Source organism: Arvicanthis niloticus, chromosome 12, assembly GCF_011762505.2.
Source record: "Arvicanthis niloticus isolate mArvNil1 chromosome 12, mArvNil1.pat.X, whole genome shotgun sequence".
NCBI lineage: Eukaryota > Metazoa > Chordata > Mammalia > Rodentia > Muridae > Arvicanthis > Arvicanthis niloticus.
Genome location: NC_047669.1, coordinates 21,510,261 through 21,536,684, shown reverse-complemented (window position 1 = coordinate 21,536,684; position 26,424 = coordinate 21,510,261). Strand labels below are relative to the sequence as shown.

The 26,424-nt window shown below is 46.7% G+C and overlaps 1 protein-coding gene across 3 annotated transcripts in view; it reads right to left on the bottom strand.

Annotated features, from left to right (window-relative positions):
* Positions 1 to 26,424, bottom strand: part of Mylk (myosin light chain kinase) — a 254,873-nt gene that overhangs the window by 96,408 nt on the left and 132,041 nt on the right. For all 3 annotated transcript variants that reach the window (XM_034514936.2, XM_076942877.1, XM_076942876.1), the window contains exons 5-11: positions 25,807 to 25,957; positions 24,364 to 24,529; positions 21,478 to 21,496; positions 19,885 to 20,399; positions 19,147 to 19,353; positions 12,654 to 12,788; positions 8,750 to 8,902 (exon numbers count right to left, since the gene is read on the bottom strand). In XM_034514936.2, coding sequence (XP_034370827.1) covers positions 8,750 to 8,902; positions 12,654 to 12,788; positions 19,147 to 19,353; positions 19,885 to 20,399; positions 21,478 to 21,496; positions 24,364 to 24,529; positions 25,807 to 25,957 — 1,346 coding nt within the window. The remainder of the gene's footprint in view (positions 1 to 8,749; positions 8,903 to 12,653; positions 12,789 to 19,146; positions 19,354 to 19,884; positions 20,400 to 21,477; positions 21,497 to 24,363; positions 24,530 to 25,806; positions 25,958 to 26,424) is intronic.

Below are 26,424 nucleotides of genomic sequence, written 5' to 3'. Positions count from 1 at the left end.
GCTCCTTACCATTGCTCACGCTGCTAGCTCAGGAAATGCTTGAATTCGAAATTTAAAATTTGAAGTGGGTTTCTATCAAATGGCTTTCACACCGATAGAAAGTTGAAAATCTCAAGTTGAACCCCAAATCCACATTGTCCACACTCATTATCAATGGAATTTGTAGGCATCTCCTGAGAATTTGACTGACTCCTGCCTGCCTGGAGTCACACAGTGGACCTGGACCTATCAGTATCCTAAGAAGCCGTGGATCCTGAGCCTTCGTTGCCGATTACGGTTTGACTTGTTTGTTTTTAAGTGGCCCAAAGCGAGTTCTGTGATGTCATGCTTAGAGACACCATGGGACAGATCTCAAAGTAAATTAATGGAACTTTGCTGCACTTCCTTAAGAGAGGAGTCAGAGGAACCAGCTAAGGCTTTGGGTCCAGAATGGCTACTGCTCTTTCTTCTCTTTAGTTTTACAGGGACAACGGAAAGAAGAATAGAATGTTGGGAATTTGCTCTCCAGCCTGCAGGTTGGCATTTCTGTTGGTTCTGAATCCCTCCAGCAGGTGTGGGGTAAATCACGCGGGATATGATGATCCTGAATTCAGGCCAGTGAACAGTAATTAATAAACCCAAGCTCTTCCTGGAGTGAGAAAATGGCCAACCTTCCAATGAACACAGGCTGTAATGGGGCTAAGACAACAGGGAGGGCCTTGGGTTCTCAGTAAGTGGCTTCCTTTAGACACCATGAGCAAAAGAAGCCTGAACTAGTTTCCTGGATCCTCAGTCCCAAACCACTACCCACTGTACTTAGAGTGAGCCCAGGATGTGTTAAGATGGGCCATGCAGCCAGAGAATGGCCAGGATGGAGCTCGCCCAGGCCTCCTGAAGACAAGCAAGGCACGCCATAGATGCCTCTCCAAAGGGAACCAGCACTCTCCAGGGCTGACCATAGCAAGCTGTGACAGTGACACAGAGGACAGCACATTGCAGCTCATTCATAAAGCAGATTTTGGACAGCTGAGAAAAAGCAGAGAAGAGACCAGTCAGGCAAAAGGTGGACTGTGTATGTTCATTATTACCAGCACCTAAAACACAGCACAGATGAGTATAGCATGTACTGTATACATGGCACCACTGCCGGACTTTCAGATGACTCAAAGAAACTGTCCAAACAGCTGTGGGGCTGGGGGGTGTAGCTCCGTTGGCAGAGTGCACAAATTAATCCAAGTTCAACACACAGAACCACATAAAGCTGGGCATAATAGTGCATGCCCATGGAGCCCAGCAGTCCAGAGAGAGAGGCAGGAGGATCAGGAATTCAGATTCATTCGCCTCAACTACACAGTGAGTTCAAGGCCCGTCTCAAAAGAGCCTACAACGGTATTTAACACCAGTCAGTATATAAACAAACAATTTGCCTTCTTAGATCCCACTGGCTGTTTTGATTGAGCAGAGTCAATCAACAGCAGCTGTGGAGGCAAAGCCAGAAGAGTTCTTGACAAGACCCTGGGCAAGCAAACTCCCATTCAAGGGAGGAAGGTGGCCTTCCTGACTCCCCAGGGCTGCAGTGGGCCAAGAGGCATGAGAACACAAGAGACTGGATCAAGCTTCTTGCTTTCTCTCTGGGGATCTAAGAATAGGGCAGGTCACCCAAATATTACCTGTTATGGTTTGTATATACTCTGCCCAGGGTGTGTGGCCCTGCTGGAGTAGGTGTGTGGGCTTGTTGGAGTATGTGTGGCCTTGTTGGAGAAGGTGTGTCACTGTGGTGTGGGCTTTAAGACCCTCATCCTAGCTCCCTGGAAGCCAGTACTCTGCTAGCAGCCTTCAGATGAAGATGTAGAACTCTCAGCTCCTCCTGCACCATGCCTGCCTGGATGCTGCCATGCTCCTGCCTTGATGATAATGGACTGAACCTCTGCACCTACAAGCCAGCCCCAATTACATGTTGTCCTTTATAAGACTTGCCTTGGTCAGGGTGTCTGTTCACAGCAGTAAAACCCTAACTAAGACACTACCCAAATACATGTGCCCATGCCCAGGACTGCTATTAGCTCAGAGGTTCAGTACTCTGGGAATGTCTTGCTTTGAGGCCACAATAGGAAGCCAGCCTCAGGGGTGAGAGAGCTCCAGCCTTCCTCATCTGGAAGGCGGGCACTGGCCTCCCTCAGTACACAGACTCCAAGGGAGTGAACTGGGGCCAGGGGCGGATGCCCTGTATCTAGCTCCAGTGGGGCTAGACTAAATATATACCCCCGGCTTTTCCCATAGCGGTGCTTCCTGCTCCCGCTGAGAGCAAGCCCGGAGAGGAGAGGCTGCCTTTCTAGAGTCTAAAAGTGCCAGCTCCACATCTCACTAGTCTAAGACTAACTGCCCGAGGTGAATTTATCTGTTGCTCTGGTTTTTGGTTCCATGTTCCCCCCATTGAACTGACTGTCACTGTTCCCCTGAGAGAAGGTACAGACTCAGGTCATACTAGAGAGGACAGGAAATACGGCCAAGGATGAACTGCTGATAAAATAGCTCAGAAACATGCAAAAATGATGCCATACAGATGAAAGGCGTGTGAGAGGCACTTCAGCCCTGGGGAGTCAGGAAGTACACAAGTATACTTTTCCTTTCTGAGCTCCCCCTTGAAAAAACCCCAACCAATGGTGACTTCAGTTCAAGAACAAATGCAACGTTCTGGAAAACTTCAGAGAAAATTCAGCACCCACAGGATAAAGCAGCTCATTGTGTTGTAGACCCACCTGGTCCAGTGCAATAAGCAGTACCAGCTGCTCCTTAAACATGAGCCAGAAAAGCCCTTGGCTCCTCCTGGATCTGGTATAACCAGCCTTCTACAGCCTTTGTCTAGGTGGCAGTCCTGGCTGCAATGTCTCTTGCTACACTCTAACAAATTTCCTTTTTTCCCCTTAAACCGTCCTTCCTCAACTTTCTATGAGTTTAGTAGGAAAAAAAAAAACAAAAAACAAAAAAACCCAACGTGATTCCGAATTTCTTAAAACCATCATCAACCCTACCCCCCCACCACTGGACAACTTTTGCTGACCAGCCTGCTGCTCTCCAAAGCCCCGAGTTTAGGGATCCAAAAATGTGTGTTCAATGAACATGCCAGGCTTCATCTTGGATCTACTAAAGGATCTCTTTACTCCTTGAAGATGAACCATTTCCTTAGCTATGGCAATGCAAAAATGCCATTCCCACAGCAAACTGGATTCCCTCTCAACCCTGCTATTCTATGGAAATTAAATAAAGCTCCAACTGAGGGCATCTATATTATGAGCCAATCTTCCCCCCTTCTTTTCCTTGGTACTCAGAATGCAGTGTGGTCCCTGCATCAGGGACCAGTGCCTCCTCTCTCACATTCCAGGGCTTGGTTTCTTGGCCTTGCAGGAAGGCAGCCCAGTCCCTTCCCATTTCCAGGGTACTTGGCAAGCTGTAAATCCCTGGGGAGGTATTTGAATTCCCTTTCAACAAAAGTCTGTCCCCTAAGCCGACCAGAGCCTTCTTGGAAAGTCAGTCAGCTGGAGGACTGCTTTGATGGCATTTTTGGCCTTTCTTCCTCCTGCTGACTTCTCAGAACCGAAGAAGCAAATGGGAAAACATGTGCAAGGAAGAGAGCAAAAGGGGCAAGACACATGGCATCTCCAAAAAGATCTGACCAGTAATGACGGGCTGCTAGATGAGAGGCAGGGACCACTTCCACCCCAGCCTTCTTAAGGTCTTAGAAGTTATAATCACACTCTAAACAGGCAGGCACAATAGCCAGCCCATGGAGTTCATTGCCAGCGAGGCCTGGAAACCACACTGCTGTTTGTGCTGTTCTAACTGGGGCACATTTTGCCACTGGGACACAAGGCTTTCATTCTGGACAGTATTTTTGGTCAAGATCTGTGAGTTAGCAAATGGGGGCCTATGGTCTACAAAGGGCTGTAAAACTGGGCAGTTATGAGCCTCTATAATTGTCTATTTAGTAAAGCAAGGCTCCAGTTCCGAGCTCTGTACCAGGACACATCCTGGCCTGCAAGCCTCCTTGCAGTGTGAAGGCCCCAGTCTGTAGAAAATGAAAATCCTGGGATACACTGACTCCACTTAACTCATGGCTTAGCTTGAGTTTCAAAGGCTGTGAGCAGATGCTCGGTGAACCAAGGTTCTCAGGACAGCTTTAAAAAGCAGCCTACAGACAATGCTGCTTCCCCTCCTTCAAGGACTCTCTTTAGCCGGCATAAGGGTTAGAAAGGTTGCCAGTGTGCTCGGCCGACAGAGGGCAGGGTCCATGACTTTTGTCAGCAGACAGATGATATAAAGTCTAAGTTACATGTGCATAGTTGGGATGAGCAGAGGAGGAGGCTGGGAGCAGCATCTTCCTAGGTGTTCAGAGCCAAGAACTTGGTTGCCTTTGAGGGGCCTGTTTTCCTCACTAGGAACTGTTCTTCCTGCAAGTCCTCCAGCAAATAAATGTTCTCATAAAATATATTTCACATCACAGATTTTTCTTTTTACCTAACCCACATTTTATGTCCTTAGGTACCCCTTACAGGCTCAGCATGCCTTTACTTAAACTAACAAACCATTAGTGGAGAAACTATGTCAAAATAGGTACAATTAGCAGATTAGTAATTCATCTTGTTGCTTTAGAATTTAGCCTTGACATAGATACTATGCGTTTATGTGTGTAAGTGTGTGTGGGGGGCGGGTGTAATTTGAAAATATCTTAGCCTAAGGAAGACTCCTGCCCAGGACGCAGACCTGATAATACAGGGAGTTATTAACTGTTTCTAGATCTTCCAGGACACTACAGGAACTTGGATTCATCCATTTTGGATGGGGAGGAAAGGATATGTTGCCTGGTTAATAATGGGGGAACAGGCATATCTATTGAGGGGCTGTTGAGAGCTAATTCACAGGTCTCATAAAAACACACTAGAGTACTGAGATCTGGGGAAGATGACATAATGACTCCCCGCATGTGGGAAAGGCTCGTCCACCTCATTGTTCGCTCAGTCACTGCTCACCTGCTCTCAGGGGCTCACAGGACAGACCCTGTGCTAAATACAATATCAGGAGGACAACGGTCTCCCGACAGGAAGACTGCAGATGCTTAAACAAGCAATCAGAGCAATATTCCCTAATCCCTGGGGTCGTGCAGGACACAACTCCTTCTGGCAATGTTCTTCCAGTCTGTCCACCTGGCTTCAGCCACAGTGGGCATCTTGAGTAGGCTGGTGTTGCTCCTCCCCCAGGGTCTGAGTACTTGCTGTGCTGCCTGCTGCCTGCTGCCTGCCTAGAACCACATCCAGCCCAGGGATGTAAGGATGGCAGATAAACACAGAGCGACATCTTCAGACCTCTATTCATTTCCTCAGGAGCATGTATTGGCATTCAATGTTAAGCTGGGTCTTGACTGCTGCCTCTATCTCCATCAGAGGGCAAGCGGGTCAAGGGTGGGGCCTTCGTCTGACCTGTGTCTTACAGTGTCCCCAGACCAGATGAATGCAGGCACTCAGCAAAGATTTTTGGTAAGTCGGTGCAACAAGGGACGCAGGGTGTTAACAGGGCTTACTCTGAGGTGAGGAGAGAAGGCTTCTGGGAGAAAGTGACTTCTGTGGGAGCTAGCTGGGCTTTCAGAGTAGAGCTACAGACAAGCAGAGTGGTCCGAGTCCTGGGCCAGTGCTCTGAAAGACTGTGAAACGTTGACCAAAGGCTGAAGAGCTGAGAAAGAGTCCCCACGTCTTCCCTTCAGCATAGAATTTGCTCAAGTCTCAGAAAGACCGAGGGTGGGGGTGGTGGGATGGTGGCAGGGTGGCTGCAGAATTAGCTCCTCATAGGATATAATGGCAGGTAGAGGGTAATGCACTGCCGCACCGCGACATCTTGTGGTCGGAGCCTTGAGGTGCAGCACAGGAGTTCACGGCCTGAAGTCGGTTTCCTCACTTGGAGCTGTGTAGCCCAGGCTGACCTTTGAACTACCACTCCTCCTTGTGCTTTACCCAGCACAGATAATACTTCAGTAGGTTGATTCTTTCATAAAAACACACCCTTGGATATTCTTGTTTAAAGTTTGGACACCCAGCATCACAGCACACATGGCACATTCCATGGTCCGTGGACAAAGCAGAATCTGTCTATTTAATCCCCAGGTGCTGAGGCTCCCATGTCACATAGAGGGAGGAAGGTGGTGCCTGGAGAGTTGACACCCAGGTGGCAGGACTAGAGAGTGGTGAATGGAATTCAGGCCAGGCAGCTGGCTTTGGAGTCATACTTTCTACCATGCCACACTGAGGGTAGCTTTAGGGCAGGACAGAGCAGCAATTGAGGCAGGAGGGAATGCGTCCCGAATAACTCCCAGGGGGCCTGGAGCCAAAGCAGCTGCTAAGAAAGTTAGAATAACTCCAAAGCTGACAGTGGTGCAAGATACAGCCCTGGAACCTCTAAAGCACCTTGGGGCAGGGTGCCAGAATGTCACTGTGCCAGGCTTCCTCTGCCAGCCCTGTGCAGGGAAGTCTGCATTGGGCCCCAGTGTGGTTGTGTCTGTCTTGTTTTCCATTTATGGTTCTGAGCCTCAGTCTGGCTTGGACAGGCCAGCAGATCCCCCACACAGGAAGGCACTCACTCACTGAGCTGCTGACAGCAGATCCAGGGGTCCTGATGGAGCTACATTGTAGCTTCTTTCCTTTTGCTTTGAGACATACTTAGATGGACAACCATGCACCCCTCCCCAGCCCTACCAACACCCTGGAGTCAGGAGAGCACCCCAGAGTTCCCCATCCTTCATCTGAAGACCCCCCACACACACACATTCACACACAGACTCAGACACAGACACAGGCACACACACACACACACACACACACAGAGAGAGAGAGAGAGAGAGAGAGAGAGAGAGAGAGAGAGAGAAAGAAAGAGAGAGAGAGAGAGAGAGACAGAGACAGAGACAGAGACAGAGACAGAGACAGAGAAAGACAGAGAGAGAGAGAGAGTTAGCTGAGCCTCTAGTCCAACTTAAACACAAACAATTGAAGGCAGACATGGGATTAGCTGACTATCAGAAGAAGCTGTCAATACAAGACTGGGTAAAGTGGCCCAAGCCATATGATTCGAATACTTTCCTGCCCACTGAGGACTGGCTAGCCTCTGGGAAAAAGGGGAGAGCCACTGTCTTGGGCCTCCAACACCAGGCTGTGAACTTCTGGGCTTCCCTGGAAGTCCCCCCTGAGGCCCCCAGCAGCCATGCCATGAGAACTATGGAGATAAGTTGGTTTCATGTGTGTACCAGAAGATCTCACGGGACACTGCTAGCTCTGACCCCAGTGTGGAAGGCTTCCTGGAAGGAAGGGGCAGACTGGTTCACACATGACTCCACACAGAGGCATTTCCTCAGAGAAATCCAAGTCTCTCCTGGCAGATGGATGCACAGGGCAGACGTGGACCACATTCTCTGTTGGAGAAGTTCCCTGAGCCCTAGGAAGAACAGCTCCCTTTCTCCCCTTGTGGCTAGCCTCCAACTTCTGGCCAGGGGAGGGGTACTCTGAGAAAGACCAGTTATGGTGTGATCTAGGTCTCAGTCCTAGGACCTGGGCCCAGAAGCCAGCTTTACCTACTACCCTGTGCTGTCCAAGTTACACTGACATCAAAGTCATTAGACCCTTCTGTATAAAACAGGGACAACACTGTGCCTTGAGCTCTGAGGGTCTCTGTGAGGTGATACAGCTGAGGAGATGAGAGTAGGCAGAAGGCATTTTGTCCCTTTTCTGTCACACCATCTCATGAAGTCTTCCAGAATGTGGCTGCTCATACTCCAAGAGGGTTCTTTGGTGAGGCCTGAATTTTTTTGGGGGGTGGGGAGGGGACAAAAGAAATGAGGTGTGGTTCTCTGCTTGGCTGATAGGGAGGGTAGGCACACTCTACCCAGTTTGAGCATCCAGAAGGCACAGGCACTCTTAGGAGCTGGAGCCATGAGTTAAGGAAAGTTGGGACCAGGCTTACCCTGGACACCTTCCCTTCTTAGAAACAGCCACCAAGAATGCCCACAGCCCAGCAGGGTCAGTCTCGAACCTATAATTCCTGCAGATTCCTGGGGACTAAGTGCTGGGGGATCAATGGCTGACTGTGATAATCAGATTGCTTGGCAACAGGCTGGTGATAGATGAAAACAAAGCGTGGAGGGGGAAGGGCAGGCAAGATCGGGATAGGTGAGGAAAACCCTGTGACTCTTCAGGATCTGCTTCACCCCTAGCACCTGAGGGCACAGAGCCACTTGTGAGGCCCCTGCATGTTAATTACACGTGAATACCCTTCCTGAAGTCTTGCAGTGGGGGACAGACTCTCATTACTGGGGATTGCCAGAGACCATCTCTTCCAACTACCTGCCTTCAGGGTCAGGTCAGGCTTCCCATCTCTCCTCTTCGTACTTCCCTTTCTTTTTTCCTTCCTTTCATTTGGGACAGGGTCTTGCTTTCTATATATCTTGGGTTGGCCTGGAAATCAGGATTGCCCTGCCTCATGCTCCCTAGTGCTGGGATATCAGGTGGGTCGCTGTGCGCCTATGCTCAAGACTTTCTGTGTATCCTGTCCTTTGTCCCTAGATGTTTCAGCAGCCCCTCTGATTCCATAGCTGCCTGCCAGAAATCACAATTCCGCTTAGAGACTGACTCCTTGGATTTGGGCCAGCAATCCTATGGTCTATAAAATTCTTTCTTCAATGCAGACAGACATCGGTGGGGGAAATACATCTAGCAACGGGCTTGAAAGATCCTACCTTGGACAGTGACCGTGGCGCTGCAGGAGACCTGCCCCAAGGCATTCTCAGCCAGGCAGGTGTAGGTGCCACGGTCCTCTGGCAGGGCATCCTGGATGTGAAGCTCAGCCACGCCTGCCTCACAGATGGAGTGAGCAAACTGGATGGGCTGTCCTGCAGAGGGAAGCATAGAAGGGCTCAGGCCAGGAGCACCTGGTGGTGGGGCACCAGCTCTGAGCCCAGCTGGGCAACTGTCATGACGCTTGGGTTGGCCCAAATCCATGGAGGACAAGAACAGGCCTGGAAAGACAGGGCAGAATCACTCTGGAAGAATTTGGCATGCAGGATGGCAAAAATAGACAGCTGGCATTTTGGGATAATCTCCATTCCACACACCTGGGAAGAATCCTGCAGAGTGGCTCACAGCCCAGTCGCAGACAAAGTAGACCACACCCAGACTGAACATGTGGCTCTCAGCTCCTTTGAGATGTCTCCAAAATAATGATTCCATTTCGCATTATAGATATTGATCAGTAAGCAAAGCAGCAGCCCCACCCTAATGTCACAATTATGTTCATTTCCTCTGTGCAACAAACTACGCTTTAGCACTCAAGGGAAGGATGAACATAGAGAATAGAAAACAAATGGTCTTTCCACTAGAAACCCTCTTTATCTGCAGTCCTGTGTGGCAACAGGTTGTAAGCAGTGAGCATCAGTGCCGACCATAATACTGCATGCTCTAAAGCTTCATCATTCTGTAAGGGAACCTTTGTTTATAGGAAATAGTCTGTCTCCTGACTGAAGAGTCTGGTCTGCTAGCAGGAACGTGTTCATCTGCCACAAAGGAAGCAACGGTCAGTTCCCTCTCTTGCCAGGCCTCCGGTCCTAGTTTGCACCTCATAAAATTAAGGATGGGAGGCAGGAGAGGCAGGCAGTTTAGTGAGAAGCAGCCTTCCCCACAAAGCAATGTTTTCTTCTGCACATAACAACACTTCATGTCTCCAGGACAGTTTTGCAGAGACTGCCAAGCAAGAGGGGGGAAGGGACAATCTTCCTAATCCATTGCACTTCATAAAAGTGTGACTGGGAGGGGTGGAGGGAGGGAGGAAAGGCAGGAGTCAGAATCTCGCCATTGAAAGGAGTGAATACCCTTCGCTTTTGTTTTTGTAACAGCACCCCTAAAACCTGAGATCACCAGCATGCTACATGACTGTCGTAAGCCCGTCTCCTCTGTCCCACCATGCCTGGTGGCAAGCATTATGAAAGCTTGTCTTAGCTGCTGAAGAAAGAAGCTGCTGGCTGGCTCAGAACACCTCATGATTGAGAGTTAAGACACTCCCAGCCCAGAGGCTTGTTTAGACTAGTTAGCCGCTGCGGAAGGTGGATTTAAGCACTATTGCCCTCTAGTGGGAAAAGTGTAGCTAGCCAAGCTCCACCCCATGCTCAATTCCCACTACAAACACAGCAAACAAACACAGCCCATGGTGCAAACCTCATCTGCACTCTATTATGTATGTATTATTAACTGTTATGTAATAACAATCATTAAATTATAACATTTAACTGTTTACATTTAATATTAATTATTTAAAATATAACATATGATTATTACATACTTTATTATAATACATTGTATTGTTAGATACATTAATATATAATAATATGTATAATCAGCATATACATATATATATATATATATATATATATATATATATATATATATTCTTTGGGAATTTCATACAATGTACTTTGGTCGTCTCCCCAACTCCCCCCCTCCCCCGCATCAAATCGGTTCCCACCTCTACTTGCATCTTTGTGTCCATTTTGTTTTGTCTTGCTTGATTAATCCATCAAGTCCAATCTATGCTGTTCATACATTCTTGGGAATGGAGCAAGGTAGGCCAACTAGGGGGCCACACCCTTAAAGAAAACAGATTCTCCCTCCCCCCAGAAGCCATCAAGTACCAGTAACTCATTAGCTAGGGGTGGGGGCTCCTGAGCCCTCCCCTGCTAGAACATTAACTGGCTGGATCTTGTTCAGGTCTCACGCAGGCAGCCACAGCTGCTGCGGGTTCATGAATGCAGCGATCCTGTCTCGTCCAGAAGACTGTTTCAGTCTAGCCCTCCTCTACTTCTGAATCTTATGGTCTCTCTGTCCCGTCTTCTGAGGTGTCCCGAGTCTTGGGATGAATATGATACAGATAGGCCACCTGTGGCTGAGCACTCCAGTGGTACTCACCTCCTGCACTGACCAGCCCTGAGTTTCTGTTAACCACTGTCCACTGCGCGCGCGCGCGCACACACACACACACACACACACACACACACACACACACGCACACACACACTTTTTTGTACTGACTTATGCAATTTGGTTTCATAAAGCTGACAAACCAAAGTGCTATTTAAATACTCTCTCTCTCTCTCTCTCTCTCTCTCTCTCTCTCTCTCCACACACATACATACACACACACATCTATATGTATATGTGTATATATATATAGTGTGTGTGCATATATTTCTTTTTTATTAAAAAAATAAGAAATATATATTCTTAATAAAAAAGAAAAGAATCCATGAAATTCATATTTCAGTGCCCATAAACTTTCCACACTGTCTGCTGTCTTTATGCCACAATGGTGGATGGAGTTGACAGCTGTTACAGAGATGTGTACCCTGAAAACCTGGCTCTCTGGAGGAAATGCTCATTGACCCTTGTTTAGCTTTGTCCAGTCAAAGTGAAGCTCTCATGCAGACCCATGATTGGGTCTCAGGCTCCTTCTCTGCTCTAGCGGCAGCAGGCTGGGTCCTTGCCGTCAGGAGCTGTCCATGGGGGAGGGGGAGGGGAAAAGGCAGACATCTCACCTATCTGCTGAAGCTAACCGGAGGGAGCACGCACCAGGCTGCTCTCACTCCAAGATCATTCCCTGGCAAAGCCTGAGAGCACTGTGGTGACACAGAGGCTTACAGCAAAGGGTCAGGACGATGACACACCTGCGGACTATCTGGTGACAAGCGGTGGATGCCGCTCTTGAGAAGCCTGTGCTGTAAGATGTGAGAACTGGCTAAGATGGCAAAGCTCTTTGCCTCCAACCCAGAAGATCAGTTATCTGCTGACTCTGTGCTATTGAGTCCCCTCTCAGCAGGTCCCTGAGGTCTCTCCCCAACAACCTCTGCCCAGCTCTGCCCACTGAATGGACTGTTCTCAGTTTTAAAGTCAGTCTCCCACACTTAAATTTAAAATTTAATCTTAGAATTAGAAGGCTCTCAAAGGGGAGAAGGATGAGAATATTTGGCAATTATTTTTTTCAAAGAGTATTACTTATGCCAGGCAGTGGTGGAACACACCTTTAATCTCAGCACTTGGAAGCAGAGGCAGGCAGATTTCTGTGAGTTCATGGCCAGCCTGTTCTACACAGTAAATTCCAGGACAGCTAGGGCTACATAGAGAGACCCTGTCTTGAAAACAAAACAAGAGTCGAAGAGCTTTACTTAATTATAAAATTACAACTAGCATCATAACAAATCACTACTTTTTAACCTAGATCCACTTGCCACTCAAATTCCTTGGCTACGTTCTGATGTGGGTCACTGGGTTATCCATCTGCATGTTCATTTATTGACTCTTTAAATGCTTATTGATGACCTCTGAGGAGCTGAATCACAAGGCGTGAAAGTGAGCTGCATATGTATCTCCTGGCAGGTTTTTCACTGCCCACTTTATACATGTGAACGAGGTGAGTTCTAACAGCCACCCTGCCAGGCTGGCAGCAGTATTCCCAGAGAGCAGATGAGCTAGGTCAGCTATGAGCAGCCGAGCCAGTTCCCCAAGACATCTCTTTTCTGCACTTCTGAGGCACATATGGTTCAGAGTGAGAAGAGTAAACTCAGGCGAGCAAAGGGGACTGGAGCAGGAGAAACTCACCATTGAGCAGCCAAGTGACACGGGGTGCTGGGGTCCCCCGTATAGAGCACCGTAGCACGAAATCCTGGCCCTCGATGACAACACTGTCCTTCAGAACACTAGAGAATGAAGGGGCTGTCTGCGTCAAGGTTGGCCCTGTGAAGGCAAACAACAGATAGGCCCTCTCAGATCCCAGCTCACCCACATGGTGACCAACCAGTTATTCCAAGCTTTGCAAGGTGGACACCCCATTGTCCTGGGCCCTGGGCTTCCTCTGCAGCTGGCTGTGTCTTGCCTACCTTCATCCTTAGGGAGGAAAGGTATTATGCCTGCAGTCACTCAGTACAGCTGAAAGGGGACCTTCCGGGGTCACAAGCTCCCTAGTGCTAGGGCGCTCACACCCAGGCCTGCCTTCTCTCCCTGTGACTCAGGCCTCTCACATCTACTTTTGACCTGTGACCTCTGCTGTCCTGATCATCCTGGGAGTGCCTTCCCCCCCCACCCCCTTTCTGGGTGTGACTCTGTGTTCAATCTCTCATCTTTGTACATGCCATCACTAATTACACAGTCTTATCGCATGGTTCAAATTAGTATCTTATTTGTAGGAACTACAGGTCCATGGTGGGAATATTTTCATTTAAAATTACTTTAATTATTTTTTCCAATTCCAGAAATGAATCAAATGGCAAAGGGTCATATGTGTTTTCCAAGTGCAGTTTGAACCCTGTTCTAAGTCAAAGGTTAAGAGTAATTGAGGCAGCACTGCACACATACACACATACACACACACACATACACACACACACACACACACACAGAGAGAGAGAGAGAGAGAGAGAGAGAGAGAGAGAGAGAGAGAGAGAGAGATGAATTCTCAACTCTAAGAGACCTGGCCAGCAGAACTTTCAAAGTTCAAACCTTCCACAATGTGAATCTGAAAACACTTTAAACTTTGAGGACCTTAGTTAAGAGCAACAGGACAGGGCTGGAGAGATGGCTCAGTGGTTAAGAGCACTGACTGCTCTTCCAGAGGTCCTGAGTTCAGTTCCCAGCAACCACATAGTAACTCACAACCATCTGTAATGTGATCTGATGTCCTCTTCTGGTGTCTCTGAAGAGAGTGACAGTGTACTATATACAATTAAAAAAATAATTTTTTTAAAAAAGAGAGCAAAGGGGCCAGACTCTGGCTTCTAAACTAGCAGAGTTAACAGGGCAACTGGATTTGGTGACTAGAAGCCGTAACTAGTACTAGAGAGGGGGAGGCAAGCTACACTGCACTGCAGGGGTTATTGACAGTGCTCATGAACTTGGAGGGACTATAACAGCACAGGGAAGAGGTTCATCATTTCCGACAGTCACATCCACAGTGAGGCAAAGTTCACACCAACTCTCTATCCCATGACCACATTCTCTCTAGACCTCAGGAGGGTAGGTGGTGGATGAGCAGACACAAGACAGAGCAATGGTGTGTCTCATCAGGCCTGGCACTGAGGAAGGAACAACTGGTCCAAGGGCTTTAGGAAGACACCATCTACACCTTCTCTGAGTCACCATCAGAGTCCCTCACTAGAGAGATGCTACTCAGAGTAACTGCAAGATTATATTCCAACTGACTTGGTATCCAGGAGGACATGATGCTGGAGAAGCTGAGAGTTTAGATTGGCAGGCAGCAGAAAGTGATGTAGAACTCTTGGCTCCTTCTCCAGCATCATGTCTACCTGCATGCCACCATGCTTCCCACCATGACAACAGACTAAACCTTTGAACTGTAAGCCAGCCCCACTTAAATGTTTTCCTTTATAAGAGTTGCCATGGTCATGGTGTCTCTTCACAACAATAAGACCCTAAGACACCTTCCCTTCATCAGAGCTCTCAGCAGCTTTGAAAACAAGAAGCAACTATGGAACATGGGAAAATGTTCGGCAAGGGTTGAGAGAGAACAGCGCTTCTGACCAGAGCCCCGAGAGAATCATCACCATTGCCTGGGTACAGCAGCTCCTTTGCTCCACATCCAGGGCTGTCCTCCTCGACCTGAATCATCTTGGTCTATGTGAACCACTCTATCTCTAAGGTGTTTGTGAAGGAGCAATTGTTTAACATCACTCCCACTGAGGCAGCAATATCAGCCAGAACTGTAAGAGTCTAGGCAATAAAACTTAAAAAGGAAAAGCTGGGGAAATGTCCATGGCTATGAAACTCCAGCATATCCTCAGAGTCCTAGAGGGGCCCATGCAGGGAGAGAGACATGTGTATACTCAAGGAAGACCTAAGAAGGCCCTACTTTCACCTCTGGCTGGCTTGGAGGCTCTGTGCCAGCAGGAAATCAAGGCTAAGCTGAGTTGTAAACTGTCAGCAATAGTACTGAAGATTTGCTCAAACACATGCAGAACCCCTCATCCAAGGCTGGAAGATACACTGGTTATTCATAGCCAACTCTTAACCCAATTACCAAGATGACTACATGGAGACCTCACTGGACACATGATAAGTAATCTGGCACTACTGATGTTTCCAAAGAGTCTATGCACTGGGTCCCCAGCCTCTTAAGAGATGGTAGACACTTTATGGGGGAGCTAGTAGAAGAAAGTTAGGTCACTGGTGGGGTGTGTTTTTAGGGCATATCAGAACTCCAGCCCTTCACCTCTTACTTTACATCCTGATTGCCAAGAGCTAAGGAGCCTCGTCCATCACACTCTTCTTAGTAGACCTGCCTCTCCACAGGACCAAAGGCAGTGGAGCCAGCTGGCCGTGTACTGCAACCTCAAACTGTGAACCAAAATAAGTCTTTCCTCCTTTCAGTCAACTATTAAACCACAAGGACAGAAAGATAACACATCCAGACTATATAGGATAGGAGAAAATAATTAAAGTCATACATTCAATAAAAGAACTTATATATCTCAAATATATAAAGAAGTCTTAAAACTCCACAACAAAATAATGACCCAATTTTTAAAAATTGGACATTTTTTCACTAGATAGCTCTGCAAAGAAAATATGCCAATGTCTAATAAGCATATAAAATTATACACAATGTTAGTCATTAGGAAAACGCAAGTCAAACTCCCAGAGAAATAACTGCAGATGTGTAAAATGTGGATGGAATCTGTTGGTGAGTATGTGGGGGAATTGGAGCCCCTGGACACTGCTGGTGGAACAGAATGGTGGTGCTGCTGTTGAAAACAGTCTACAGTTGCTCAACGGGAAACACGGCACTAGCACATGGCTCAGCAACCACAGGCATTGCAAAGCACTAGCCCACAATGCTCACAGCGAGCCCCGCCCATACAAAAAGCAGCCAACAGTTGCTAAGGGAGGGAGAATCAGTTCTCTTCAGAAATGAGAGCCCCCTGATAGACTTTCCAATCCTCAGTGGCCAGCCCTAAATGTATGAGCTTACAGGTAATATCAATTGGACTAAGTCTGTGTGTGTGTGTGTGTGTGTGTGCGCGCGCGCGTGCGGACATGTGTGCAGGTGTGAGTGTCTGTGAGAATGTGTATGTATGTGTGTGAGTGTGATGGGTGTGAATGTGTGAGAATGTTTGTGTGAGTGTGAATGTGTGTGTGAACGTCTATGTGTGCATGCGTTAATGTATGTGTGTGTCTATGTGTGAGAGTATGAATGTGTATATGAATATCTGTGTGTTCATGTGTGTGTATGTGTGAATATGTGGGTATTTATGATTGTGTGTGTGTAAAATAATAATTATAGAAGAACATGTCATGAAGTAGAGAAGTCGTGTTGGGGATCTGTAGGAGGAATTTGGGTAGGAGAGAGAGAGATGTATATGTGCAAAAGCCGTGTATTCATGTATGACATTTTAAAGCGAAAGATGTCTAGAAAGCAGACACAGCAAACATCCAACCGCTGTTGACTGGACAAACACAGCAGGCCGAGCCAGACAGTGGGATGCTGTTCCGCAGGTGAATGAAGTAATGGCAGGAACTGCACAAGGATCTACCTCAGAAACATTTTTCTAAGAGAAAGAAGCCATTCACAGAAGACCACACAGTGTGGGAATCCATTGATACAAAATGTTCAGAATAGGCAAATCTCTAGAGACAGAAAATAAATAATGGTTGTCAGAGCTGGGGCCATGGGAACAGTGATGTCTGATGAAGGGTAAGATTTGGAGTGATGGCCTAAAGTTAGATGGTAGTGAATGTGTTAAAATCAGTGAATTAAAACTTTAAAGAATGAATTTTATGTTATATGAATTATGTCTCAAAATTGCCTACCACACAAACCAACAAAAATAAGAGCCAAATGATAGGAATTTGTGAGAGATAAAAAGGAAAAAGAAAGAAAATAAGAAAGAAATTGTTTTCTCTTAAGTTTAGACAAATTCACAGCAGATAAAACCATAAGAGAATCTCGGCTCTCCAGATATCTCATTAGCCTTTGGCAGACCCAAAGACACACATCTGTCTCTAACAAGACATGGAGTCTGGAGCAGCTGATGAAGCAGGAACTGCTGGGCCTGCCAGCCATGCCCACAGGTGCTCCATCTCCAAAAGGAGTGGATAACATTATTTGTGAAGAAATTCACCAACACAGTAAAATCCCAGTAAGGAGGCAAGCGAGGGAGCTGGAGAGACAGCTCACAGGTTAGGGACAGTTGCTGTTCTTCCAGAGCTCCCAGGTTGAGTCCCCAGCACCCATGACAGATGACTCACAACTGCATGTAACTCCAGTTCCAGAGGAATTACACCCTCTTCTGCTGAGTTATTTCCTGTGGGGATCTTTAGATAGATACAGAAGTAAAGAGTAATGGGCTGAATTCCTATGTAGCTACCACTCACTTCTGTTTATATATACTAATATTATTTTATTGATATTCTTGTCCATGCTATCCAAATGTGAAGTATTTTTTTAGGGCAAATACAAAAAAATCACATAAGTTTCACTCAAGAATAAGTTAATCATCACGACCTTAATCAGCACTCTGTGTCTCATATTTGTCAATGTCTACATTTTTCTGATGTCTCACAAAAAAATTTCAAGAATTGTTTCAGGAGCTGGAGAGATGGCTCAGTAGTTAAAAGCACTGACTGCTCTTCCAGAGGTCCTGAGTTCAGTTCCCAGCAAACACATGGTACCTGACGAACATCTGTAATGGGATCTGGTGCCCTCTTCTGGCTTGCAGGGATACATGCAGAGAGAACATTGTATACATAATAAATAAATAAATCTTTAAAAATAAATTTCAGTTGAAATTGAAATTCCAATTCCAGTTGGAATTGTGCAAAATCCACAAAAGATCAACACGGATGTTATTTATAATTTTTAATCTAAATATTTTATACCTTGCGCCTCTCTCCTTTCTACTTCCCTGGAATTCATGTGCTAAAATAACTTGACAAAGGTTGTTGGTCCTGTAAAGCCCCCAACTTTGTGTATTCTACTACCATGGTCTTGTTTAATAGGCTTACCTATTGACATGAACCTAGGGTCCACAATAGTGCATTGTGTATTTAAAGGAGAAATTTTTAAAAATTAAATTTATTTAGTGTGTGTGCATGTGTGTGCACGCCATAACAATGGTGTGGAGGTCAGAGGACAACTTGTGGGAGTTGCCTCTCTCCTCCCACAGTGTGTATCCTGGGGACTGAACTCAGGTCACCAGGCTGGACAATAAACTCCTTTGTCTGCTGAGTCCTCTCACCAGCCCAGGGGGAAATGTTTATAGAAAAGCAAACGGAAATATAGACTGACTGACCGACTTCTTCTCTCTTCTTTTGTTCTGGTGCGAGAGATCAAGCTCAGGCACTTGTGCAAGCTAGGCTCAGGCACTTGTGCAAGCTAGGCAAGCCCTCTACCTCTGAGCTCTCCGTTCAGTCCAGCTTATCATAGTTTCTCTATAACAGTGGAAAAATGATAACATCAGCAATAGTCAACAAAATGAGAAGATGCTGAAATTATCCATGTCCACTCTCACAGTATTATATGGCTACTAAAAAGTTTGCCTTCAAAAAATATTAAATCATATAGAAAGATGTTTACGTTACATGAGTGAATTTGGATAGACAGTGACATTCAAACAAGCACAGTGCTGATTCTGTTTAAAGGACATTAAAATATTTATCTTGGAGCCAGAAGATTATATATGGTTTAAATCCTGAGCAATGAACACGCATTGCTTCCATAAACAGATACTGACTAAGCATAAAAGGCATGGCACCCCACCTTCTCGTATTTCTTTAAGCCTGTATATTTAGTGAACCCTCATTCTCTGTGGTTACGGCTGAGTCATGGCACTACTTGGACAGCTGAGGATCCTAAAAAAAAAATGTAGCTGTCAACTGGCCTTGGAGTGGACTGGGGAATGTCTGTTCTGATGTGATTCTGCATTAAACGTTTGAGTAAGAATCAGGGGGTGGGAGTGCTGACTTTTCCCTTGGCCTGGGGTGAGGATGACAGTTGCAGATTAGGATGTGGAGCTGTAGGACCTGAACTGCCTGAGGCACAGGAAACCCATGAAAGCCAGGACACCTAGTGAGATGTACTCACGGTCCACCAGAAGGGTCCAGCTGCAGGACACCTGGCCAAGGCTATTGGATGCTGTGCAGCTGTATCTCCCACTGTCCCTCGTCCGGGCTCTCAGCAGGCACAGGTGATGGGATGCACCATCTTCATAAATCTCAGCGATACCTTCTCGTCTCCTCACAGGGATGCCTTCCAGGAACCAGCCCACTTCAGGCTTTGGTATCCCTGAAACTACAGGGTCATGTGTGGAACATGTGTCCTCAGGGAGCACTGTGTGCTTATAAGGTGGGGTGGGGAGAGACCGACCAGGACGGAAGAACTTGGGCTGGGTGGAACTGATTCCCTACTTCTGAGCCTGCCTCTTCTTGGATCCTGTACTCACAGAGTCGAAGCCCTGTGAGAGGCAGGGTTCTGACGAGGGGGAGAGCAGGGTTTTGGGCCAGTTCTTCAGGTGAGACAAGAACAGGAAAAGGAGGACAGAGAGGAAGGCATCTGCAGTGGGTTTGTCATGATGGTGACACCAGGGGTGAGTTAGAGCATAGGACCAATGCTCTGTTTCATACTCTTGGATATCTCTCTAGAAACCAAAGGCATTAGAGACTGAACACTTCCTAAAGGGAAATGCCTAGAAGGAAGCTTCCTGGAGGACCTACTTTAAGGGGATGTATAGATACAGGAGGTGCAGACTGGTGTGTGCTGAAGGAAAGGAATGGCCATCAAGAAGCTACATATTGGGAAGCAGCACAAATCAGCTATACTCACCCTCACAGAGGAACTTGACTGTTTGACCTTCAGTGACTTCTTGGCTTTGGGGCTGACTCTCAAATTTGGGGACTGTTGACACCCTCTGACTCTCTATGGGGACGTTCCCAGTGACAAACTTATTCCCAATTGAGCCTCTCAGGCCACACTGTCTGGCAGGGAGTGTGGCTTGCTGAGGGGCAGCTGGGCTTTTCCTCTCTTCCCCAGGAGAGAAAGCCCCTATGCCTGGTATCCTCGCTTCTGGCTGGACTTTCGAGGCCTGCAGAGTGATGGTGCTGGTGGTCTTCTGCAGGACAGAGGACTGCAGGACCTTTCTGGGAGAATCCTCACATAGCTTCAGCTTGGATTCCTGTGGGGACTTGAGGTGACTGTTGGTGGCCCAGGCTGTGCTGCCACTCCTCTGGGGACTCGGGCAGTTCTTACTTTCAGTCACAGTCTCTGCGTCTTTGGAGATTCCATTGGTCACTTCCGCCCTGATGTCTGGACTGGGGGCCTTGGTTCCTCTTACAGACACCCTGTATGACAATGACGGTCAGAAGGGGAGAAGGCACTGGGGACAAAGTGGCCACCTGGTTACTTTGCAAACATTACTTTCCACAGTACAGACTTCCTGTTTCACAAAACCCAGAGGGTAAAAGTGAATAGCAAAGTACTGCAGCTTGCTCTGTGTCCCAAGCCAGATCCTAGGGGACATCCCTGTCCCTTGCTTCCACCAGTAGCCCTGTGCATTGATACATCTCTTCTCGCTGGGGCTCTGAAGTTCAAACCAACCACACACAGGCTTCCCCTGCTCACAAGGCCCCTCCCTACTCCAATTCTAAATAGCCACTGCAGACAAGCTTTTAAAGACATGAACTGAGCGGTATTACTTGAAGCTCAAGGAGTTTTCAGCTTTCCACTCTATTAAGAATACTGCCTCTTGCCACACAAGCCACTGACCTGCAGTCAGCCAGGCTACTATAGCTGCATGGTAGTTGTTTGGGCCCCACAGTCCTCCTCTCAGGGCTTTCCAGCATGGTTCCCACTGTTTGGAATATGTTCTCCTGAGCTTTTCTTCACTTACTAATGTTACACTTCCCTGGTCTGAGTTCAAATGTAGAATTTTCAGAAAGGGCATTTTCAACCCAGTAACTGAAATTAGTGTCTTGGTCATTAGTCCCCACAGGGGTCACAGTTGTGAATCTATATGTGAGGCAGTTGACAGCCCTTCTCTACAGTAGACAGTCAGCTCTATCCTGTGTCCTGACATCTACTCTATGCCTTACATCCAGAAAGGAAGGAAGCAAGGGGACTGTATGCCAGAGGGACGAGTGGATTCTGGCTTTGAGTGTGGTCTGCTTTGGAAGACACTGAGAGGATAGTGAAGAAGATACAGCACTGAGCATTCCAAGAATCTTCATACTGATGCTATCTCTAATCAAACTAGACAGCAAATTACCACAGGAGAACAAAGCAAAGCACCCCAAGTAAAGCAATCCCCCAAGCCAACCCTCATTTCCTATACAGTGACTTCAAAATTCAGGGCATTTTGCTGCCATTGTTCTGTGCAGAGTATTTTAAGTTAGAAAATAACAATTATGAAGGAAGACATACCTAGTGGCATTGTCCAAACCTGGAAGAGGGACAGAAAGACAGTGGATTATTTTATATGCCAAGCAGAGACTACGATAATGTGACATCTTTTTCCTTTAGTACAGAGCTTCCCTGCTTGGGGCTTTAGGTAGGCTGATAAATCTTTCTCACACTAGAGACACTTCCCTGGCTGGGCTTTTTAATAGCATCTGGGGTCTGAGGGCATGGACTCCATTCCCCTTTACCAAACAGAAGGATACATTATTAACTGAATGACAAATCATGGGACAAACCCTCCAATGAAAATGCCAAGAACACGTTGTTACCCTCAGCCTTCTCAACCACAGCCCCGCCTAAAAGTACATTTTAGACAGATACACGCTTTAGAAACATACAAAGGAAGTGACATTTTATGCTCCCAGGAAAATTACAATATATTGTTTTCTTACCATGTCTATTGCTTTTTATATTGTATGATGGAAAATCCCAAAATATATACTAGTAGAAAGGCAGATATTACAAGCCCTTGAAAGCTACCAGCTAACAGGCTGGCAAGCCAAGGATGGGTAAGATTCTGCACAGAGCCTTTCCAAACTAAGACATAAGTGCATTGCTTTTGATAATGCATATTCCATGACAGGTAAGGAAGGCATTCTTATGCCTTCCTTATATCTTATATGACCTAAGGCAGGCTCAGTCTTGTTTATGAAATAAAAAAGGGGAAGATGTGGGGAGCTTTGGGGACTGATTGGTGGGAATCTGACAATGGCCAAGGACAAGGAAATGGGCTTCAGGCAGGAATTTGACATTAGGCTAGAACAAAGAAGTAATTTCAGGCAGGAATATAAATCTTAGGCTAGAACAAAGAATAAGGCTTTAGGCATGAAAATGACTTTCAGCCAGGACAGGGAAGTTGGCTTAGATATTTTGGTTATCCTGATAAGGTCTTAGGAATAGTGATCACAGGAGTGATCGTGGAACTTTGTTTGGTGCCTTGCTTGTTCTTTGACTATTTGTGTTTATTGTCTTGCTTGTTCCTTGACTATTTGCATCTATTGTATTGCTAGTTCCTCAACCTAGAACTGACCTTAATACTTGCATGTAATTAAAATGGTATAAGAGCAAAAAGGAGGAAGAGAGATGGGATGGGGGTTTATTGGGGGGGGGATGGGGAAAGGGGATAACATCTAAGATGTAAATAAATAAAATATCCGTAAAAAAAAAGCCAGTCTCTTTTTCTTTTATTCTGTTTGGTTTTGAGTACTTTCAAACAAATCCCAGCTGAGTATCATTTTGTCATTAGGGCATTAAGAGGGAGTGGTTTTTAAATGCAAGGCTATGGAAAATAAAGAAAATAAAGGTGGCTAAACCTTGCTGCAGAGGCCTGACAGTTCCTGACACACAGGGAGTGGCCAAGTCACATTCTTTGATCAGGACTGGGGTTTCTTGTTTTAATTGTATCCGGTGGAACAAAAAATACCAGTGGACATGGTATACAGAATGTCTCAGGGTGGCTCCACGAAACCTGTTTCAGGTAAATATGTTCACACCCACAAGTTTCTTTCTGAGGACTGCAGGAACACTTAAATCAAATTAAAGAGATAGTTAGATAGGTAGGTAGATAGGTAGGTAGGTAGGTAGATAGATAGATGATAGATGGATGGATCAATAGATGGGTAGATGATAGATAGATGATTGATGATAGGTAGATAGATGATTGATGATAGATGATAAACAGATACATGGAGGGAGGGAGAGAGAATGCATAGTTTCTGAGGAAAGGAATGAGACACAAAAGGGGGAATTATAGGCAGAAGAGAGGAAGAAAGGAGGAGGAAGGCGATGAGGTCACTTCCCTTTCTGATCCTTAAGCCCAAGGCATCTCTGTGACCAATCCGTGAACACTGGGCTTGCTGACTGCTCCCCATACACATGTTCAGGCTTCCCCAGGCTCGACTTGGGGAAGGCTAAAGAACTGTAAGCAGGAGATCAGAGAGATCAGACAGTGGCTGAGGACAAAAGCAAGGAAGAGCAGTGAATGCTGCCATGTCCAGTCTGGTGAGGAGGATCCTGGCTAGAAAGAGTTAAGTTGAGTGAGCATTTCATAGGGTCTAAAAGAAACTTGGGACAAATGGCTAACTTAGGTGCCCATGAGCATACCAAAGCACATGCTGGCCTCCAGGCTCACTCAGTACCTGTAGCTCCTCCCAGTACTTTGCATGCCACCCCCTACCCTAAATTTCTCTAGCTCATGGGCTTACCTTTCCCCAGCTTCTCATTCCTATACAACCCTGCCATTTCAGACACACCTTGGTTCTCTCTCGTGGTCATCTTTTGTTGCTTCTCTTTGTCTTTGGTTCTCCTCATCTCGCAGCCAGCTTCAGTGTGCTAGCCAGGTTTAGTCTACTAGTTTCTCTTTCTGTTCTGGACTCTTGCAGATGCCTCTGGGTGTACTTTCCCTCACATCTACAATAAAAGCCTTCTCTTCAACTATACCTTAGAGTAGTTGTGTTCTCACTTTATACACATCTGATTTGATGGACAGGATGGACAAGTTAGACTTCAGGCAGGAGAAGTGACAGAGCAGCAGCGACATCCACTCTTCCCATAGTCAGAGATATGAGAAAAGCTACCTGAGGTAGGAGAAAGGCCTGAAGACACTGAAGGGGCAGGGCTTAGTTAGGGACACAAATGAAGGGAACGGACAGCTCATAGCATCTTCCTCTGGACCTGGTGTATGCAGCTAGCCTATCCCTTTCTCTTCTAGTTGAAAACTTTGTCCTTGCAGATGCACACTTATGTGATTGTGCCACATGTATACATACAAGCAGTATTAGGAACAGCTTCCTCTACAAGGGTCCCGACACCAAGAACAGGTCCCTCTGCATCAGCCCCTCCTCCTCATACCTGGGATGGAGAGCTCTGCAGACATGGAGGCTTTCCCTGACCCATTCACCACCATGCATGTGTACACGCCCACGTCATTCCGAGTGACCTCATGGATTTCCAGGATCTGCATGCCATTCTTCTCTGACATAGACACTCGGGCACTTGGCTGCAACGGGACATTTCCCTTCAAGTGGCAACAGGAGAGCTTGGTTACAGACGTCTGCTTTCTTTGACCCAGTTGTCCTGCCTCCCCAAGTCCTACAGAACAGACACCAGGGCTTGGGTACACAACACCTGTTCTGAGATCTCCAGCTATTCATCATAGTGATGACTCTGTTTGTTTGCTTGTTTGTTTGTTTGTTTGTTAACTTGATACAAGCTAGAGTCATCTGAGAAGAGGGAACCACCTTAAGTGAGAAAACCGTCCCATTAGACTGGCCTATTGATAAGCCTAGGGAACATTTTCTTGATTGGTGATTGATGTGGAAGGGTCCAGCCCACAGTGGGTCATGCTGTCCCTGGGCAAGTGGTACTGGTGTGTGTGTGAAAAATCAAACTATACAAGCTATAAAGAGTAAGCCAGTAAGCAGCACTCCTCCATGGCTTGTGCTTCAGCTCCTGTCTCTGGGTTCACCATCTGGCTTCCTTCAATGATGGACTATGATGTGGAGGTGTAAGTAGAATAAACTTTCCTCTTCAAGTTGCTTTTGGTCGTGGTGTTTCACACAGTTTAGAAAGAAGACTGAGACAGTCACCCTCTGAGCATTCAGCCCTGAGGCTTCTGCACAGGCTTGGTGCTGAAGTGTGGAGGCTGCCTCTGAGTTTCTTTGAAGGAATGGAACGTGATGACATCCTGGATCTCTACCTTCAGTTTTTCTTGCCCTCTTTTTTTTTTCTAAGTTTATAAGAACCAAGAAGAGGTAAAAGGAGTTCTACCACTCATTTTACTCAAGAGTTTCTTCTCTGAAAAACCCATTCTCTCTCTGGCCTTGACTCCACATTTCCTGACATCCTTCAATGCCCTGTTCTCCACCTTCTCATTGCCTGATACCACCATCTCTTCTGCCTCCTCTCCACTTCACCCGGCTATGAACAGTCTGTAAATCATTTCCACACGGAGTATTCCCCTAACATGCTGAGGCATTACTCCTACCTTAAAGGTAAAAAGACTAGGTTCCAAGAGATTAAGTGACTTGTGCCCTAACTCAAACTCCTTCTCATGAGATGCCTAGTCTGTCGTTGAATAAAAGCTTTAATGCTGTTTTGTGAGTTGAGGATAAGAACACCATGGTCTGAATGATAGCAGGGAACACTAGAATAGAATGTCACTATCACATATACTCAGAACCTTGGGGAAATGCCCGAAGTTGAAACAGAAGGAACTGACTAGAAAGACATTCCCAGGGTTTGAACTCTTGGGCTTCCTGGGAAGGGTCAGAGTCTGGGCAGACAAAGCCTCACCTTGAGCCAGGTGACCTTTGGTGGAGGCCGGCCAGTGATCTTGCAGGAGAATCGCCCCATCTGCCCTTCTTTGACCACAGCTCTGCCCAGCTTGGTGGCAAACTTTGGTGGGCACTCGCCCCAGATGCTAGGACGAGTCTCCCCTGGAAATCTGTCCCAAGAAAGAAATCAACAGAGAATCCAGACTTAGACTGGGTAGCAATTCAGTTCCTCTACTCCTGCCTAGGTCACTTGAATTGTGGTCAGAAACCATTTAAAGACTGGTTTCCCAGCTCCATGCCTCAAATACTTTTTTTAACGCGTCTTCTTTGAAAAATCAGTGGCCCCAGAACATATCACCTCTGTCACATGGGCATGCTGCAGTGTTGCATCTACTAGCCTCCCTTAAACCTTAGTTCTACTGCGCTCCGGTCTAAAGCCTGGATTTTGGACAATAGACCGAGAGCATACTTGCTGTACGCAACTTCCAGAGCTGACATATGGAAACATCCAGCAAGATTCTCCACTCTATTTTTGCCTCGATATTCTAGCTAGGTGTGGAGGCACCAGGAGATGGAGCCACAAAACAGAGAAAATATGGGAAGAGAATGTGGAAGGCTCTCACCCATTTAAGAACAA